This window comes from Castor canadensis, chromosome 5 (genome assembly GCF_047511655.1).
Source record: "Castor canadensis chromosome 5, mCasCan1.hap1v2, whole genome shotgun sequence".
NCBI classification, from domain to species: Eukaryota; Metazoa; Chordata; class Mammalia; order Rodentia; family Castoridae; genus Castor; species Castor canadensis.
Genome location: NC_133390.1, coordinates 50,239,426 through 50,259,888, shown reverse-complemented (window position 1 = coordinate 50,259,888; position 20,463 = coordinate 50,239,426). Strand labels below are relative to the sequence as shown.

At 35.8% G+C, this 20,463-nt stretch overlaps 1 protein-coding gene across 19 annotated transcripts in view; it reads left to right on the top strand.

Moving 5' to 3' along the window:
* The window catches only part of Abi3bp (ABI family member 3 binding protein), a 242,276-nt gene that overhangs the window by 143,411 nt on the left and 78,402 nt on the right, over nucleotides 1-20,463 (top strand). For 7 of the 19 annotated variants that reach the window (XM_074072999.1, XM_074072993.1, XM_074072992.1 and 4 more), the window contains exons 20-37: nucleotides 1,532-1,612; nucleotides 2,037-2,084; nucleotides 3,108-3,161; nucleotides 3,279-3,353; nucleotides 4,081-4,128; nucleotides 5,823-5,879; nucleotides 6,678-6,767; nucleotides 8,021-8,053; nucleotides 8,831-8,911; nucleotides 10,534-10,569; nucleotides 11,478-11,561; nucleotides 13,097-13,156; nucleotides 14,972-15,067; nucleotides 15,860-15,943; nucleotides 17,299-17,358; nucleotides 18,083-18,163; nucleotides 19,277-19,336; nucleotides 20,039-20,122. The exons of 1 other annotated variant lie outside the window; for it this stretch is intronic. In XM_074072999.1, coding sequence (XP_073929100.1) covers nucleotides 1,532-1,612; nucleotides 2,037-2,084; nucleotides 3,108-3,161; nucleotides 3,279-3,353; nucleotides 4,081-4,128; nucleotides 5,823-5,879; nucleotides 6,678-6,767; nucleotides 8,021-8,053; nucleotides 8,831-8,911; nucleotides 10,534-10,569; nucleotides 11,478-11,561; nucleotides 13,097-13,156; nucleotides 14,972-15,067; nucleotides 15,860-15,943; nucleotides 17,299-17,358; nucleotides 18,083-18,163; nucleotides 19,277-19,336; nucleotides 20,039-20,122 — 1,212 coding nt within the window. The remainder of the gene's footprint in view (nucleotides 1-1,531; nucleotides 1,613-2,036; nucleotides 2,085-3,107; nucleotides 3,162-3,278; nucleotides 3,354-4,080; nucleotides 4,129-5,822; nucleotides 5,880-6,677; nucleotides 6,768-8,020; nucleotides 8,054-8,830; nucleotides 8,912-10,533; nucleotides 10,570-11,477; nucleotides 11,562-13,096; nucleotides 13,157-14,971; nucleotides 15,068-15,859; nucleotides 15,944-17,298; nucleotides 17,359-18,082; nucleotides 18,164-19,276; nucleotides 19,337-20,038; nucleotides 20,123-20,463) is intronic. 11 more of the 19 variants (XM_074072989.1, XM_074072990.1, XM_074072997.1 and 8 more) reach the window with 11 other exon arrangements.

Below are 20,463 nucleotides of genomic sequence, written 5' to 3'. Positions count from 1 at the left end.
AGCCATGTGTGCTAGGGCTTGACTAAACAGACTCTGCAGCAACTACGAAAGCCATACTGATTTTGACTTGACACATTCTTTATTGTCCTGCCTTATATTCGAGGAATTTGTCCTCAGTGTGTTCTAATTTTGTTATTTGCAGTAAAGTCTCCTGACTTCCCCAGGGCACATTTGTACTTTTACTGTGAGAGGTGTTTTTCTTACTTTCAAAGCTCTAACACTGGCAGAATTTCTTGAAAAGCACGATCTTTTCAGATCAAAATACCCTGATGTGTCACTAGGAAATCCATTCAAAGATGGAAACAAAATGAAAAAAAGAAAAGGGGAGAGAGAAGAGGGAGAGAAGACAGAGAGAGAGAGAGAGAGAGAGAGAGAGAGAGAGAGAGAGAGAGAGAGAGAGAGAGAGAGAGGAAGGAAGGAAGGAAAGAGAGAGAGAGAAAAAAGACAGAAAGAAAGAAAGGAAGGAAGGAAGGAAGAAAGAAAGACCAACTCCAATCTTTATAGCTTCTTTTTTCTTCAAAAAAAATTTTTGAAAGTGTTCTGGTGCCATCTTAGCCAATTACCCAATATTTTCCTTCCTAATATGAACTGCCAGTTACTTTACTGCATTTACATCTTCCAAAAGAGAACCATGCCTTTTTATTTCCATTCCTCTTTCCAAACTTAATTGGCTACATTTTTATTCAGTTTTTCTAAAAACATGGGAATGTATTTAAATAGAAAAGGTACTTCTTATGTGGATAAAATTTCATTATTTGTATTTGCTCAACCCAATAATTAAAACTTAAGCCTATCCCGTGTACATTGAGATCAATTTTGTCATTTTTCCTTTGATTTTAACTCCTTCTTGATGATTTTTCATGCAGTCTCAGGACCTGGAGTGCTAGTAACCCAACCTTCAGTAACAAAATTGGGTTATAAAGTTTTTTGAGTGGGTGATCTTTGTTCCCTCTTTTCCTAACTGCTGTTTCTATTGACAGGTTTACATTTGTAGATTAATTCATTAATACGTATTTGGTGGTTTTGTCCTCTGTTCTTATGAAAAATTTAAATCTTATGCATGTAGTTTACAAATCTCATTTTTAAAAAGTGGCATTCCCTGAAATGTATATTGCTTGTCCATGGGTATTTTTAAATGCTAACTGAAAAACTTCTCTTTTTTGAATATTAACCAAATAAATTTTCATTTTTATTCCTAGTGGCTTTTGAGGAGAGTCTTTCTCATGCTCTTCTTGGGCATATAACTTCAGTTTTTTTCTGTGACTGTCCTTAAGCTGTATAATGTTTTTTGAGATTTTCTATCTCAAAATAGGCCAATTTCTTGGACAAGCTCCAAATCTTTTACCAAAAAAAAAAAAAAAAATTCATGACCTCATATACCTGGGAAAATAATAATTAAAAGTTGCAAAACAGAAGTATGTGTCCATAGCAAATCAAAGGGCTTAAATGCATGTTTAAATTATATACAATATTTATTTTCAGTTTGTAGAACCACCCTTCCTATATTAACAAGCTAATTTTCTTTCATCAGCTCCACCAAAGACCATAAGACCAGGTCGTCGCCCCCGCCCTAAAACTACACGTAGTCCAGAAGTGCCCAAGTCCAAACCTGGTAAATGTGATGCTCAGGCCACAAATAACATAGAAAACAAAATGTGAGCGCTTGTGCTCCAGTTGTCACCAAACTGAGAAATGGGACTTTAAGAATCATTATAGTTGATTTTATATTTAAATATCTGTACTCGCTTTTTATATTCATATTATATTTAATGGTTTCATATTTTTAATTGCAGTTAGATATATATAGTGGAAAGCTGGCCCACTGAGTGAATTATTAAAATAAGGCATCTTAAAATCTTACATTTGATACATATTCATGGCAGATGAGGCATGGGAAAGCAATTGGGAGAAGGGGTTAGATGGGAAAAAGATAAAGCACACGGTTTAGGTGGAACATCCTAACTAGCACGTAATGTTTCTTTCATGTGGATGCCACTTCTTGATATAATTAGTGCTGTTGTTTTTTGCTTGTATAGCTCTGGAACCTACCACAGTACAAATGGAGCTCTTGGTACCCACAATTGGTAATTGTTCCCTCGAATTGTTTTCATGGCTTGTCACTTTTGCTTCTCACACTGTCTGCCCAGGCATGACTACAGCTCTACCACCCCATCATAATGTCATCCCATGCTTCCCTTCATATATCCTATCTGGATGTGAAGAACCTGAAGACAGGAGAGTTGTTCTGGAACAATATAGTGTGCTCATTTAAGGAAGGTCTGTAGTCTTAGGCACAATTTCCTAGCTTTCTACTGAGCCTTGGTTCTTCAGTCATGTGTCCCATTATTAAGAAAGTCATTGTTCCCCTCAGGTACTTATATATTCATCATGGATTAAACCAATGATGTACATTTTTTCTAGTGCTGTGCTACAATTTCTCTGCTTCACTTATTCAACTTGTAAGACTTCCCCTACAAAGCTGCATGAATTATGGCTTCAGCTTTTCTGTTTCTTTGAAAAATGTTTTTGAATATGTTTGGTTAACCAGAAGCTGTTCTTGATCTAGGGTCCAGTATAAAGCTAGTTGTGGTCTTTATAACTTGAAAACATTAAAAGTACCAAGATTTTTTTAGTATTAGTACTGTGACTATAACTTCTTAGCATTCACAATCAATTTGTGATGTGAAAAATTCCAGAAATCAGTAGCTATGTAACACTGTTTCTCATGTGTTACATCAAGTGTTTATGGATTATTTTCTGGTCTCCTCCTAAGCAACTTTTAAAATTCCATTTTATTGTTTTTGTACCAGAGGAAACCTGTCAATGAAGAAATAGAGATAGAATATTTTGTCCTTTCTGATATGACTTGTATAAGGAAAAAAATTCTTATGGTAGTTCTCATTAGTTTTGCTAAAAAAAATAATCTTTTTAGAGAAAAATAATTATGCAAGTGTACAGTTAAAATGAACACCTTCCTTGCCTTTCCCATAACCCAGGATTTTTTATGGATTCATTAAATTTATAGTGTGCTTGCTTAGTTTATGTGTCATTAATTTTGTCAGTCAGAAACATGACCATTATGCTAATTTTAATACCTTTTTCTTTAGCACCCAAACCATCCAAGACACCTCAAATCACAGATGTACCCCAAATCCAGCCTGGTAATCACTATTTTCAATGCCTCAATCTATAAATAGGAAAACTGTGTGTAAGTAACATTAATGTTTCCAATCACAGTTCAGCCATGATACTAATTATAACACCTTTTTTCCCTTCAGATTTAAAACCACCAAAGCAATTACTTCCTAAATCCAAAGCCACAGCAAAACCAGACTTGCTACCAACTAAACCTGGTAAACATAATTTCCAGTGCCTTAGCTTAACAACCCTTTTTCTTTGGAAATGTCTTTGAAAATGTTGCTGTAAATGTTTACATGTCATATGTCATAGAACCCAAATATTATGATTTTGTTCATTATCTTCTCAAAGTAACCAAAGCTAATGTCATAAGTCCTAAACAAAGAAATCAAGGTGTGGAAATCAGTATATTTTACACATGATTGTCTGATCAAGTCCAGTTTCTTAAATAATTTTAAGCCTTATTTTCTGAACTTGTAGTGAATAGAAACTTGATTTTTCTGTATAGAGGACACTTTTGCAAGTGATTTTGGTAATCACTGCAATAGTCCACACAGAATAATTGACTGACTCTGGTTAACCCTTAAATAGGCACAAGAAAGACTTGCTAGCCAGGGGTTAGGGTCCTCTAAAATACCTATGGGCATTTTAAACCATAATTATTCATTCAGTGGTTTTCTACCACAGAGGAAGATATTTATATAACATTTCTGAAGTTTTAACTGATTTGCAATTGAAATTTTCTCCTGAGATTCTAATTAATATACAATTCTAATTTGCTAAGAGACCATTTCACATAATAATAATTTTTTAAAAAGCCTACAAGAAGGCAGTTTACATCAAGTTAGAATAAACTGGTTTCTGTGTCCTCTAAATTAAACATTAATGTGCTCCTAAAAGTTACTCACATTTGTTACTTTTATTTATTTTTTTATGATGTAGTTTTTGAGCCTGTTACATTCAAGACTGACGCTCCCTCCATAAACATAGGTAAAAATACTTCTTGGTGCATGTTTCTCAGAAGTTGCTTCTCTCATCTGTTTCATCATCTTTAGTCTCTTGTATGTACAATTGTCATTTAGCTTCTTTTTCATTTGTTTCTAGAAAATATTTATTACTTTCAACAGAAGCCATTTTAAAGCCAATTTAGACATTCTTATATCTGCTCAGCTTGTAACACCTTATTTTTTTCTTTGACTACTTTCAGAGACATTCAGATTGTTTGCAGTACTTGATACTGTCAAGAGTCTTGAGTGCTCTCTATTCATCCATTCTTTAAACCATGAAATTTCTGAAGCCTCTGCTTATGTGTGGGTATGTTTTTTGGAGGTGGGAGGGAGCAATGAGAAAGACGATTGAAGCTTGTGCTGATGGTACAGCAAGTCTCCACCTTGTGAAAGTTCCTTCTTCCTTGATTCCATAGTATTCCAATCAACTGGGCCTTCCATTTGAAAAATTTAACTTGTAGCATGAAGTTGCAGATGAAATAGGGATTCCTTATTTCAGGTTTTCATTCTGGGGCAATCAGTTATAAATATTGTTTTCATCATGTTGTCCTGGTTTTTCCATTTCTTCTCCATGTCATTAATTCAGAAGATGCTTTTTCAGATGTGGTTTACACCAACTTTTGTTCTATGGTGTCTTGAGCAGTCAGGTAAAGCCAGTCTCTATATGAATGTTTAAAGGAATTTTAAAGATTACATGAAATCTTCTAGATTTAATAAAAGATAAAAGGAGATACTAAATAAATACCAGAGATGTAATTCTTAAATTCGTATCTATGCATAATCATTTCAGAATATTATAGAATTATAGAAATCCTGCTTATCTAAATGACAAGTTGCAGTGTTACCATTCAGGCTTCTTTGCTTAGTCATCTCTATTCCTGTGTGTGTGTGTGTGTGTGTGTGTGTGTGTGTGGTGTGGGGGAGGTGTGGTGTGTGTGTGTGTGTGTGTGTGTGGTGTGTACGGTGTGTGTGTGGTGTGTGTGTGTGTGGTGTATGTGTGGTGTGTGTGTGTGGTATGTGGTGTGTATGTGTGTGTGTTGCTGGAAATCAAACCCAGGGCCTTATGCATGCCAGTCATGTTCTACTACTGCACCCATTCCCCAGCCCTTCATCTCTATTCCTAACTTGAATAATTACTTACTAATTATTCATGAGATAAGTGAATAAAAAATGAAAATAGCAAACAGAAATATCTCATAACGAAGAAGAGGCACAAATTTACCTTTGTACAGCTATCACAAATCTTCAGTAAATAGACTTATTAACAATGTTTTTCTAATTCTTTCCACAACTGTAATAAAATTAATAAGGGTGGTGAAAGCCTTTCACATACCAACAGAAGCTTCATAATGATTTTCAGAATAATTTAAAATAGCATATCAGAAAACTACGAGATTTTCTTGGAGCCAGATTTCTAATACAGATAGAATCAGACAATCAAACACAGAAAAAATGCTTTTCACTGGCCTCATGGCTATTCAGTGTACAGATGGTATTTCTATTTTGTACAATAAATGTATGCGTGGATATGCCCAGTTATTAGAGAAAACAAGCACTATTTTCTGAGTGTTCAGAAATACTTTACAAACATGACAAAATTAAGAGGATTCATTTTCAAGATAAATTTCTTTTTCTTTGTGTCTTATTCTCTGTTATTTATTGTACTGCTTTTGTCAGTTCCTACCACAGACACTGAACCTGTAATTCTGAGAACCAAGGCTCCAGTGACATTAGGTAATGATTTTTTTATACTTTAAGCACATGTGTTTTCTGGTCATTGTTCAATCACTATCCAGGTCAAGTTTTTTTTTCCGCAAGGTTTTCTCATCATCCTCTTTTGCTATTCAACTATATTTTTCACTTTGAATATATTGAAAGTGCTTGAAATGCATTAATTAGTTACAAGGCTTTTTGTAACTAGTGCATAGAATCTCCCATATGATCTGGCTTTACTGACACTTTACAATAGACCATGATTCTACTCAAATAGTGTGTATGGTAAAACTAAATTTCGAATATAATTAGGAGTGCCTACCCCTTAAACATCAACTATAATCCTGTGGCATCTTGCTTTCTGGTTCTTTTAAGGATATAAAGAATATTTTTGTTAGTATAAATGACTTTACAAACTTAAATGTGCTTTTTATAATAATTTGAATTTGTCTTATACCTAAACCAAGTAACTTCTAAAGACAACATTCCAAAAACCAGTTAGCCGGGGTCTTTCTCTGATGTGATGTTTGACATACTGTGCGTCTGACTCCCTTTGGGCCTTGACCCTCTTTGAGAACCTGATAATAACCACTAATAATAAGACTCAGAATAATAGAATGTTATGTGGTCTATCTTTCTCAAAAGAACTATCAGTAGACGAAAAAAGGGGAGTTGCATCAATGTGACCAGAAGAAAGTTCAAAAGCAAACAAACATTTTTTTCTCAAGACAAGAAAATTTTAGAAAACTAGAGTCATGTGAAATTCTTTCTTTAGTTTCTGGAGTCATATGACTACAATAATCAGTTTCCTTTCTTTAGCTCCAAAAATAACACAAAGAACAAGAACTCGTCGTCCACGTCCTAAACAAAAAACTACTCTGAGCCCAAAGATACCTCACACTGAACCAGGTAAATATGTAGCTCCTGGTCTCTGTACCATCACTAGGTGTTAACACTGGGGTGGCAGTCTAACTTGCTGCCTGATAACCTTTGTGACCACGAAGGGTGAGGACTTAGTTATGGAAAGCAGCTGCCACCAACACTGATCCCTGTGACTTCCTTATGCTGCTTGCATGAGGATCTCCTTCATACCTGAGATTTTTATTTGTTTTTCTGACATTCTATTTGATTTTAGATCAACAGATCTTTTCTAGCTAGCATATTTACTTCAAGCAGTCTCACATTTTACTAAATGCCACATTAGCATCTGTGGGGGATATGTAAGAAATAACAAATGACGAGGAGGGAAGCTGCTCTTGTTAAGACTGCTCGTAAGTGGAATGTGGGAAATAAATATTTATTAGATTTTCCCGTCAGTCACATAGTTAATTCTTAGAGAAGCAAAATAATCCATTGGTTTATATATATATGTGGACCTTGAAATTTGTAGCATTTGTAGTTTTGTTAGCAGAGTGGGTAGGAATCATATAAACAGGAAAGAAGGTGACATTCGGGTGAAAGTAGTAGAATAGGAATTAGAACTGCATCCTGGTTGTGAGACAGCAATGTTTTCCTAGCTGGACAATGATGCTATTTTTGGGTTTCTATGAAGAGGACCTCCAATGTCTGACATCAGTGATTAGATTTGAACCAGGTGGCACGTCCTCCTACACTTCAGGGTCAGATCTTTTCTGTCCTGATAATACAAAGGTGCAATAACATGTTCCATGGCTAAATGACCCTCTAGGTCTAGTTTTTTGTATGCCTTTGTTTAAACAAGGCTCTTACTCTTTTTCCAATGTGGACTCTCAACAAAAAAACAGCATTGTCTGTTTTGGTTATTCATCACTGTATCTGCTTAAGTATATCAACAATTGAATTAATCATGACCTATGGCTTTCATCTTCTAATCTATAGTGTTATGAATTATACTTTTACATTCTTTTATCATAATTGTTAATAGCATTAGCTATTATATGCTGAAAATTTTTTCTGTGCAGGATTTTCTCTTATTAGATAATATCAAAATAAGCAAAGCACTTGTAGCTAACTAAGGATATAGCCTTGTCACTGAAGACCCTCACTTAAGAACTTTAAAATTTTTGTTTTTTGGCTGTAGAACCTATGTTAGACTGTTAAGTTCATTTTCAAAAGAATGTGTTGGCATTTCTCATGTGTTTAACATTTTCTTTTTAAATTGATTTCGATGGTTTCTGCACCAGACTTTAGACCTGTTACTCCGGGGCCACCTTTAGGTAATGATTTTTTGTATCCTTCAGCAAGTGCATTTTCTTGTTTCTTGTAAAGCTTTACTATGGTACTGAGTAGATGATGGTGCCATTCTCTGTTGTCCTGCTTCAGAAATCATCTTAAAATATTGAAGGTTTTCTTTTTAACAGAAATGTGTCTGGACTTAAATCAAGAAAGCTTCTGCTTGCTCCATCTCCCACCTTGAATCTCTGTTTTAGCAGTACAATTTGTTAGAGCCAAGATCCAAGCATGAGTCCATATGTCCTCCTCAAGAAGAACTAATACAGGATCAATGATGATTCTATAAAACTTATTTAAGCATCTTATTTTCTACATTTTCGTTTCTATATAACTATTTTTGTCTTCATTGATGTTTTAGTGAATTTTATACACTTACTCTGGTAAATTGCCAAGTAGAGAATTTGCCTGGGCTTAATCATCTTAAACTATAATTGAATACTATAGGGTTGGTTTGAAACTCTCTGACACTAGAATTGAGAAGTGATTTGTAGCTAGTTTTGGGCTAGAGGCATGTTCAAGAAAATAATGATAGAATTCAGTCTTCATTTTGTAAACATAATGATACATGTAATTTTTGCCTCTGGAGAACTCTCAGTTATCAAAGAAAACCTATTAATATACTAAAGAAGAAAATTTCAAGTCTAAGTGACAAAGTTTTCTTAACTCTAACAAGTTTTAGAAACTTAGAGCCATGTATATCATCCACAACACAGTTAATGGAGCTTTCAGCACCATATTAATCCTGAATTTTCTTCCTTCAGCTCCAACAACCAAAAGATCCCGTCGTCCACGTCCCAAACCTAAAACCACATCCCATCCAGAAGTACCTCACACAATGCTGGGTAAATATGTGATTTGTGGTTTAAAGAAACCATGTTGTCTGTCCCAGTTAGCACCCTTGCAAAATGCTCTATATCTCTTAATAGTAAAAACTACCAGTTAGTGAGGAGAACACAGACAGCTGTGCATGCTTCCTCATTCTTCCTTTTTGGGAATCATCACTATTGATGACCATTTTATTTACTTTTCTCACTATTTGATTCCATTCATGTCTTAAAAATAGAGCTACTATGTACAGTATTGAGCCAGTGTAATCAGTTCACATCAACTACTTTTACTAAGTCCTTTCTGGTTTACCCAAACCATATCAGCCCATAACTCTAAAACAGTAAGTATATTTTGTTTACCAGTTAGTTTGCACTATAGTTTTAAATAAAAGCTGCATAAACTGATAGGAAGTAATATAAGACAGCATGTTCATGCAAATATAAAATAATTTCTCGAGTAGTATAAATACTATGTGCTAAGACCATAGTGAATATTTAGAGAAAGAAAATATCCAGGATAATTAGGAAGAAATCACAGAATTTGGGTAAACAGAAGGATGAGGGAACAAAGGCTGGCAAACAGTGATCATGTTGAAGCAGGCTTACCAGGAAGGTTCGTGTATTAATGCTCTCCTGTTGAATGGACCTGCAGGATGGATGAAAAGTGTGTGTGTGGGGGGCAAGCTTAAATTTAATCCAGTGGGCTTTAGTATTTCATACTTCTGCACAGGACCATGCTTTCTTTTTGTTTTGTTTTTTTGTTCTTAGAACTAAAGATACCCATTGTAATGATAACTAGATGGTTCCTCATCTTGTATTAAGTAATACTGTATTTATGAAGAACTCCTAGTCAGTGCAGTCTCTACTTCCTTTGGCTATCATTATGTGTGATGGGCAAACCCTAGGGTGACCCCTAATGCTTCCCTCCTCCTGAACTTAACATTTTTTTAAATCATTCTTTCCTATTCCCTTTTTCTTCTTCTTCTTCCCATCCCTCTCCTCTCTTTACTCCTCCCGGTACTCACATAGCACTCACAGAAAGGAATGATGTACAATCACATTTCCTTTTTTTTTGTTAGTTAGAAGCAAGTTACAGGATTAGCACACACTCAAGGAGAGGAGATTACATAAAAGTGTTTGTACCCAGAACAAGCATTGTCTGTCTACTATATTGTATTTTGCTACCTGAACTATTTATTTTATCTGTCATGATTGACTGCTACCTATAATGATTGCTTTTTTGTTTGGGGCTTCTAAAAAAGTACTAGTTGTCTTTGCCATGTCTTTTTCAAATAACAAATCATATTTTCAAAATGATGAATCAATATATAGATGGTGTTTGTGTTATTTCAAATCAAATCATCAACAGTGATATCTTAGACCTGACCTCAGGAAGATGTTCAGCAGAGTTCAAGGCCCAGGACTGTGACTGTCCTCTGAATGAGTACCTGGTTAAAGTTTAGAGAAATATTCCAAGGAAAAATATATGCCTCTTCTCTTAAGAATATTAAAAATTAACTTTGCAGCCTTAGAAACCACCATTTTTACTAGTAAGATGAATACTCTAACATTTCATGCATTCACATGAATTTTTTTTTTCTTATTTTGATCGGTTCCTGCCACAATCCTTGAACCAGTTATTCTTAGAACTGAGGCCCCAGGGACGACCATAGGTAATGACAAACTATGTCCATCAGCCTCTGCATCATTTCTTGCCTGTTTCATCACCACCATAGCCACAGCTTTTTCTACTTCACAAGGCTTCTGCACCATCCCGTCATTCAATTACTTAATATATTGAAGAACATTAAGATATATCTTGTTTTTAAGATAGCCAAGCATGAACTTGGTTTGGTGCACGTGTGTGTGTGTGTGTGCAATGCAACACCTTTAAAATGGTGGTATCTCTGCTCCCATGTAACCTTTTAATCACATTCTTTGTAATTGAGTTTGAAACACACTGAATGGGGGGCATGTCCCCTCATCTAGGCTGAGCAAACTACCACAGCTAATATGCTATCTTTTGAAGATCTAAATTCCTACATTTATATTACAGTGCTTTTTATTTTGCCATATTTAGGTAATAGTGTAGTCCTTTTTTTTTTTTTTTTTGAGTAAAGTGAGAAAGTTTATTGAGATAGAAAAGAGCAAAGAGAAATGCTACCAGAGCTGAGAAGGGTCCCAAGAGATGGTGCCTATAATCTTGTTTCAGTAAAGAAAAAAATTAAAAATACACTCAAGGCTGGTAAATTTAAGTTATAAGTATCATCATTAGTATGAAATGACTCCAAATTTACCTCCTATGCACACACCATAGCTCATCAAGTTTTTGAAACTTTTTTCATTCAGGGATCCTTATGAGAGTCTCACTGAAATATTCTTGATATATCATGTTTCTGTGTGATTTTTGTTTTACAGAATCTGTAGATGACATAAAGAGGTACATTATAAAGATAGGGACAAATATTTTAAGCTCAGAAGAAAAAATTTCTTGAAACTCAAGAAGTTATAATAAATGCAATCCTAGCCACAGCTTCTAGAATCCAAAATGCTGTATTAACCTGAGGTTTTCTTCCTTCAGCTCTCAAAGTGTCTCAACAACCAGATCGTCCACATCCCAAACCTAAAACCACACGGAGTCCTGAAGTACCCCAGACAGAACTGGGTAAATGTGTAGGGCCTGCTTGAGGAATCATAGCAGCCTATCCCATGGGGCCCACTGAAAGTAAAGTATCAAGCGGGGATAGTGGCTGATTCCACAGCAGAGCAGGCAATGAGGGTGGGAGATGTTGCTGTAGGCGAATTCCTTGTGCTGTGTGGATTCAAACCTACAATGCTTACTTAATTTACTTTTCATTCAATTCTACTCATCTTTAACTATCAAATACGTGTGGAAATCTGAATCAGCTGTAGAATGAGTATGTTTACACCTATAGGAGACCATTCCCTGGTAACCGTAAAGTCACGTGAGCCAAAGTAAGCATGTCAGACAGGCCTTGGAAAACATTTTCTATACAGTGTCAGAGAATAGATACTTCAGGCTTTGTGAGCCTTACAGTCTCTGCTACATATTTATTCTCTCCCTTCCCCCCACAACTACTTACAAAGATGATTTTCTTAGGGGAAAATCATTCTGGAAGAGGGTAATGGAGAAGTCCAGAAAGGCATGGAATGCAAGGGAGTCAGTCAGAAGAGGCAGTTTTTGCTCACCTATGGATGCTATCAGACTTCTAGAAGTTGATCAGAACATTTCAGTGAGGCTGCTGCAGATAACTGGCCGCATTAGGACCAATTGAGAAGTTTGAATGTTGGACTCAGAAGTTTGTATTACTTCTGAGAATCCACACACAGTCTTTCCCTGGGGTTGGACAGAGGGATGCTTTGTCCAACTTGAGTATTTAAGAGAGCAGGATAAGGTGTGGCCACTGAGCCTGCAGCAAAGCAGGGCATCCCTCTGTCCAATAAAGATGACTTTTCAGTAAGGTGGATTTGGTTTACCTGACACGGGCTACTTACAAAGCAGCAGAGGTTTCTCTAGCTCACAGATGTGGGGGTTCTCAGTCTCAATGGCTCAGGGCAGGCCCTATGGCAAAGGCTTCCCCTTGGCTGCATCATCTCATGGCACAGATCGCAATGGCAGGTGCATGTGCTGGGGACAAGCAGACTGTGACATCTCACACTGGGAGTAGACTCGAGCAGGAGCTAGGCCTGCTCCTTTTATAATTATCCTCACTAAAGAACTCAGGGGGTCAGGCAAATTATCTCATACCACCCATGCCATCGGTACTTCTCACTAGGTCCCACCTTTTAAAGGTTCTACCACTTCCCAACAGCGCTACCCTGGGGACCAAGCCTTTAATCACAATGGAACCAGAGGGGACACAAACCATATTCAAACAATAACAATCTACTTTGGTAGATTGATTAGCCTCAGATTATCACAGAACGAGAAAACCCTAAAGGCACTTTTCATGGGCCATTATCCAAATACAAAGTTTAAAGCAATCCCTCCCAAGAGAGAAATTGGTATCAAAGGGCAAAGATACCATGTTCCTTCAACAGGTTAACCATGTTTGCTTTATGCTTGAGACCTATTATCCGATAAAATTGTTTTGAAGCCAATACCCTGAGAGATTTTTTAATAAATTTTAATGTTTTTTGTTTTGTGTGTGTGTGTGTGTGTGTTTTTTTTTTTGCCAGTTCTTACTACGGTCTTTGAACCAGTGACTCCTATAAAAGAGGCTCCAGGGACATCATTTGGTAATGCTACTTTCTAAACCTCAACTCACTGTCAAACTCATCCCATGTTGCCGTTTAATTATATCCTTCATTTTATGAGAGTTGAACATGCATAAAAAAGTTGCCTCTCATTTGCAAGATAGTAATGCATGAATCTAGTTTGGGACATTGCCCTGACTCGTAACTTACTTAAAAATAGTTTCATGTCACTTTGTTTAACCAGAATTCTTTAAGGTAAACTTCATATATCCTTAGAGTATCTGTCTTTGATCTTTGCAAATCAAGCTATGATAGAGAAGTTTCTTTATACATTCTTTATGTATATACCTTTTTATCTGGCTATTTTTATTAATATTTGGGAAATATGTTTTAGTAAATTGAATACCAGATAGTATGACCAAGGTTAATAAGTTTAAATAATAAACATCATCTTCAGTGTGAATCTGATTCCCTTCCCTCTCCACAGTAGTTCAGATGATTCTTAACCTTTTTAATCCAGTCAGGGAACTCTAGGAGGATGTGATTTTTTTTAAAATGTATTTTCTGAATTCATAACTTCATCTTATATGTCAATTTTGCCCTCAACATAATTTTTATAACAAAAGAAGATACAATAATATGGTAGGGAAAAAACTTTTACACTAGCAAGATGCATTTCTTGACATTCAAGAAAATTCATCTGGATTTGTAAAACATAAAGATGTTTTTAAAACTCTGCAATGTGCAGAATCAAAAGCTTTAAAATAACTGAAATTGATCTCTTCCTACTTCCAATACTATACCAAAGAATACAAACTTAAAACCACTCCAAGTCCAATTGTATTTGAGAGAACACCAGGTTTCAGGAGCCTGGGAGCCAGTCACTGGTTGAAAAATGTCAATGCCCCCTAGTGAGAAACTCCTAGGGAGCTATTATACCCTCAGCCTTGGCAGGAGTTTATTGGAGGAAACATGAAGAATCCTTCCTATAACTTGAGGTGGTAGGAAGGATGTTTTACTTCTCAGTCTGTGGCTAGTTGAATCATTTTCAGTTATTTGTGAATGACTGCTTGGATATTTCAGAACTTTTTCTGCAACCATAATTTGATAGACTTAGCGGATATTCTCTTTATCGAGAAGCCAAAAAAGTGCAAGTTAGTTTTTCATATGCTTCTTAAGAATGGTTAGAAACACATTTAGTACATGGGTGAATGTACCCTACTTAAGTCTTCTGTATCAGATTCAGACAATCAAGCACTATAACTTGAGAAGTGATTGGCCTCTGGGGGTGTTCAAAGAGACCACAGGTGGTGGCTGTCTCATGAGATCAAGTACTTAGCTAAGCTTGGGCAATTTGGTTTTCCTTTGAGTTTGCTAGATCTGTCATACCAAAATACTACACAGTGGGTGTCTTAGACAACAGAAATCTTTGTTTCACAGCTCTGGAGGCTACAAGTCCAATATCAGGTATCAGCAAGATTGGTTTTTCCTGGGGCCTCTCTTGGTTTACAGGTAGCTTCCTTCTTGTTATGTATTCACATGGCCTTTACCCATGTGTATGCATCTCTCCTGTCTCTTCCTCTGTTGATAAACACACCATGCAGATCAGAGTACAGCCTCAATTTTTTACCTCATTTAACCTTAGTCGTCACTTTGAAAGTCCTATCTCCAAATACAGTACATTGGGTCTCAGGGCTTCAGTATGTGAGTTGTGAAGACACAATTCAGAACATAATACCCTTCATCTAGAAATTTAAAAATTGCAAAGGCAACGTTACACTGACAAGTTTCATTTCAAAATGAATGCTGTAGCTCTTTATACACTATTTTAAAAAAAGCCTTTTTTTGTTACTTCAGTTTCTGTTACAGATCTTGAAACTGTTACAGACTTTGAGCCTGTTACAACCCTTGAACCTGTTACTCTTAGGACTGAGACCTCTGGGGCAACATTAGGTAACAACCCTGTGCTATTATGCCAAATGTTCTCCTGATCACTGTACAATCCATTCAGGCATCTCCATTTCATGGCTTTTCTACCTTTATGAGTTAGCAGCCATTATCCTATATTGCCATTCAATTGCTTCTATCATTTGCAGATTTTGATGCCTCTTAAAAACAAGTTTCCTGCTGTTTTTAAAAGAGCTTAGTTTAAATATTATCTGCATGCAGCATATCTGAAATTATCATATGCTTCACAGGATTGTGTGTTCTGTGATAATACTGAGTTTTAAACAAATCAGGATCCATTTGTCATATAAGCTATGAATAATAGGTATTCTGATCATTTGCTCATCTAAGTTTTTAGATCTTTACTAAAAACTATTTGCATGGTATGTTTGTTTCTTTGTTAGTAATTTAAGTAATACTGTGTTTTACTACTAATTTGACCAATAGGAAATAGCCCAAATCTGCAATCTTATAAACCTCTTCCTTGGTGCAACCCAAATTTCTCCTCTACTTTCACTAAACACTCCTTTCGCAGTCATTTTTCCCCAAAGTGAGAAAGCTCTATGAATTTCTCAACATAAGTAACTAATTTTCATGCCTTGAATGAGAAACTCAACTATATATGTGTGTTTGCCCTGAAAGCACCATCAGTGATAAAAGAAGATACACTGAGAGAATGAAAAAGTAAAATTAAATGGACAATTTCCTGGAACTTTAGAAAATCTGACAAGGGTTTAATATCTCCTCAGTATCCAAAGACATAAGATGTAGACTAACACAAGGCTTTTTTTTCTTCAGCTACCAAAACACCTCAAAGAACCCGTCGTCCACGACCCAGACCCAAAACCACACCAAGCCCTCAAGCACCTAAGACCAAACCTGGTAAATTTGTAATTTCTTAGGTTAAGGGTGAACCCTGTCAGTCTGCCCTGATGGGGACTAAAGTCAATGACAATGGTAGGCAGTAAAACACTTGTTATCCCTGAGTGTGGGGACATGTGGCATCAATCTAGTCAACCCAGTTTTTATTTTTATTTTTTTAATTTATTTTATTTTTTTATTAGTCAACCCAGTTTTTAAGGAGAACATGGCTGGGTGAGACCCAACTAGTGCCAAAATACCTTATTCTTTCTATTTGAGACTTGCTTTGAAATTATGTGTTTGGTATATATCTTACTATCAAATCCATTCAAATCTTAAAGGTGAAACTCTTTTTAGCAGAGCCAATATATTTAGTTCAGGAAAGCAAAGCCCCTGCATATTCCCTGACCCACATCTCACCATAGGTGATATACCAGCTACAGTTTTATTTTACTTCTAAAATAGCACAACTGAAGACACATAAAGTAATCATCTACCAAAGGAGCAAGGCTGTTTGGACTTGGATGTTGGACCCACTACACAATTTAGATCAATGGAGGGAAGAGTGAACAAAAGCAGAAGGACTGAATATGCATGGGCATCAGCCAGAAAGGCAGTCCAGTCCTAGTGGACTATTCCTAAATAGTCAGAATGTGGTTGTTGGTGTGGTACATTTGGAAGTATCCACCAGGCTAACTGAAGGAGGATTTTGAGGACTTGATTATAATACAGAGACATTTAGTTTTTCATTTCCACATTTTCTGGGCTTAGGAAAGACAGATGCTCTACTGGGTTTTGCAGACTGGTGACTGTCTTTATGCTGCTCTGTTACGTGGCATGGTTTGGACAGAGGTCTTAAATTCTTTCCATAAATAAGATCTTGGCAGAATTAACAGAGTGCTTCAATGATTAATTTTTTTTGCTGTTTCAAATTTGTAAACTGTCTATTGCATTCATGTTTACTTATACATGGTAAGGTCTCATGATAAGATTCCATAGAAGTTTGAGGCAATTATATTTTTAACATAATTTATTTTCTTAGAATATGTTAAGTAAATTAAATAAAATATATTCTAGTGCAGAGTTTTCTAGTGCATATCAGTTAGAATTTATTTGTTAAAAATCTAGGATAACTTCATGATGACTTCTTTAAGATATTTTGGGTAATTCAAAAGTAATCCTAAAACTAATTATGACTAAAGTTGGACCAAATCTTCAAAGAACAAGCATATATACACTTTCTCTCAGTTAAAAAGCTAATTTTTCTTCTTTTTTTGTTCTTAGAATAATTGATATACTAATGTGGTTGGATGTGAATGGTCTAACTTCTTACAAATTTTAAAATCTCTTTGGCTTACTATGTTGTTTTTGGTCAGTACCTGCGACAGTCCTTGAACCTGTTACTCTTAGACCTGAGGCTCCAGGAACAACATTAGGTAATATTGACTGTATTTTAAATCAGCCTCCCCTAGAGTTTCATCATGCATCATGTGACAACAGTGTCATTCTTTATGATCATTCAATTATATTTTGCTAAAAATTATGAAGACTCTTCAATTATCTGTTTTTTAAGAGAATCAGTCATGCATAAAACTGCTTTAGATCATTTATGTGGCATGTAACCTACTTGAAATTGTGTAGTATCCTGTTGTATTTTGTTTAAGCAGTGCTTGTGCTAAAACAACATATCACAATTCTCTGTTTTTCATCTGAATAGAGCCATTAACAACTCTCATGGGGGCAGGAGGATCCATTGCATATTTGCATATTTATTTGTTTCTATTTGGATAACAATATATTCTTATTTTAAGAGTTGCAAAATAAACATGTCAAAGACTGAAGGATTAAATTATAAATCTGGATTTAGTGAAACGATCCTTCATTTTCTACTAAAATTTATCAATGGTTCCTAACCATTTTGGTGGCAGTCAAGCTGCCTATGAGATCTTGACTATAATTACTAATCTTTCATTCTTGAATTAAAAGGTGATTTTTGTCTAGAAATGAATTCTCTATGATAAAGAAGATACATAATGGATATATCTGATAAAATATTTAAAACTAAAAAGGCAAATATCTAATACACTATAAAGTCTAGAGTTATGTCATCACCTCTGATAGCTTCCAAACCTATAGTAACCCAAGAATTTCTTCCTTCAGCTACCCAAACATCACAACAGATACGTCATCCATATCCCAGACCAAAGCCCATACCAGGTCCTGAAGCTGAGTCCAAACCAGGTAAACCATGTGTTCCTGGTTTTAAGAATCCCAGCAGCCTCACCAGCAGAGTCTCAAGAGTAAACCCAATGGTTTGGAGTAACCAGTCCTCCCCTATGAGTGTGAAGATGCAATTCATGGTCAGCAACACTCCCACTGTAGAGATGTTAAGAGGAACACTGCTGGGGAAGATTGGGGGGTCAACTGGATACCTCCTGCTTCCTGTATCAATCTTCTCTGTCACTGTTCTAGTAACTCCAATTTATGTCTTAAAAATAAAGCTTCTTTAGAAAAATTAGGCATATTCAGTTCAAATTAAAAACCTTTTTATTAAGGGCCTTCAGTATGCCCCAAATCCTATTACAAACATCTTTTGAGTATGTTAGCTACATTTTAGTCCTCAAACCTTCAAGACAGTTGAGAACAGAAGCTATAAATAAGGTAGAAGGTAGCATTAGCATCTATGCAAATACATGATTGATTTTTGAGTGCTACCCACAAAATGTGTGAGGTACATAAATATTTGGAACAAAGGAATATATATTAAGAAAGAATGGACCCTAGAAATCACCATAGTGAGTAGAAGGGTAGAGAGAACAAAATCAGGAAAAGGAGACATAATTAAGACCAATCAGAGGAGTCTAACTGGAATACTAGTGTAGAGGATGCCTTAATTCAGTGTTGTAGTCAGAGCCTTTCCATATCTCACTGGGTCTATTGCATCCCTGATGGAAATCCTTAAGAGCCTGATGGGAACTGAGATTTGGTATGGAAGACCTCAGTAAACTCCTCTTTTCCTGTGAAGCCATTTCTTTGCTTACCATGGAAGAATACCCTATGCAGTTCATCCTGCCCAGTCTCTTTCCAAAAATGATTTGTTAGCAGTAACTGCCCAGTTCACATTAGATTATTAATCAGACATCAAAAGAATTCAGAATCCAGAAATAGGTACCTGACTTAGATATGGCCAAGTTTTAGGAAGCCAACTACTTACTTTTCTAATTTAATAGTTTTATAAGTTGCTGTGTGGTTCAAGAAACTGTATTATACCAGAAAGATTCATTTTGAGGAAAATACCTTGAATTTTCATTCATTTAAAATAATCATTTGGTTTATTATAATACTTTTGGTCAGTTCCCACAAGACAGCTGGAATCTGTGACACTCAGAACTGAGACCTGGGTGACAACACAAGGTAATAACACATTGTGATCCTCAGTAAGTCCTCTTCCCTTCTATCACCGAACAGTGCATCAATATCATAGCCACAGGTTCTACTGCTTTATAAGACTACATTGTCATCTTCTATTTTCATTCCATTATCAGCTTCTAAAAATATTGAAAATTCTGGTTCTTAAAAGAAGGTAGCTCTTATTTTTTTAGAAACTCATGCATGAACCATCCACCTCAGGTTATCCATTGCACATGTAACCATATGAAATTGTTTTGTCATTTTGTGTATTTTTTAACCAGTGTTTTGTTAAAGGTAACTTTGAAAAGCAATTTTCTTGATTCTGACAAATTTTGGTGTCAGGAAGTTTCCTTGTGGATCTCAAGTTCTATTATCATTCATTTTTCTGTCTATGTGTTTTTTGCTCCTTGACATTTCAGTTAATTGACCAATGCTATCAACATGATTTTTAAGCAGTGATTCTCACCCTTTTTTATTCTATAAGGGTTCTATTAACTACTGTTCACTTCTTGAATTAACCATTTCATTTTATATATGACTCTTACTTCCAAAAGACTTTCTATTGTAAAGTTTCAAATTTAAAAGTCAAAAAGGCAAATTTCCTAAAATATGAGAAAATCTTAAGTCTTGGGAAATTTAGAGCCATGTATCATGCTACCCCTTGAACTACAAACTTAGTAATAACTGAAGGCTTTCTTTCCTCAGCTCCTAAAACATCAAAACGGACCCGTCGTCCGCGTCCCAAACCTAAAACCACACCAACTCCTGAAGCTCCTCAAACCAAACTGGGTAAATGTGGGTTTCTGGTTAAAGGAGTACATCCTTGAAGCTATTGAGAATCCATGATTGACACCAAGGGTGGGAGTGGTAGCCTATGTGGGTGCAGGCACAAAGTGATCTGCAGCTGCCACACTCTTGCAGTGTGCAAGGGGAACTTACTTGGAGACCAACTGTGTTCCTTATACTTTCTGCATAAGGATAGTCTCTATTACTATGCATCCTATTTATACTACTTATTTTATTTTGTTCTCTTAAAGACAAAATATTAATGTCTTAAGTGGAATCAAGTTTTTTTATTTTAAGAAACAAGAGTGCCTTCCATCTTCCCACAGTCACTTTTACAGCTGTGA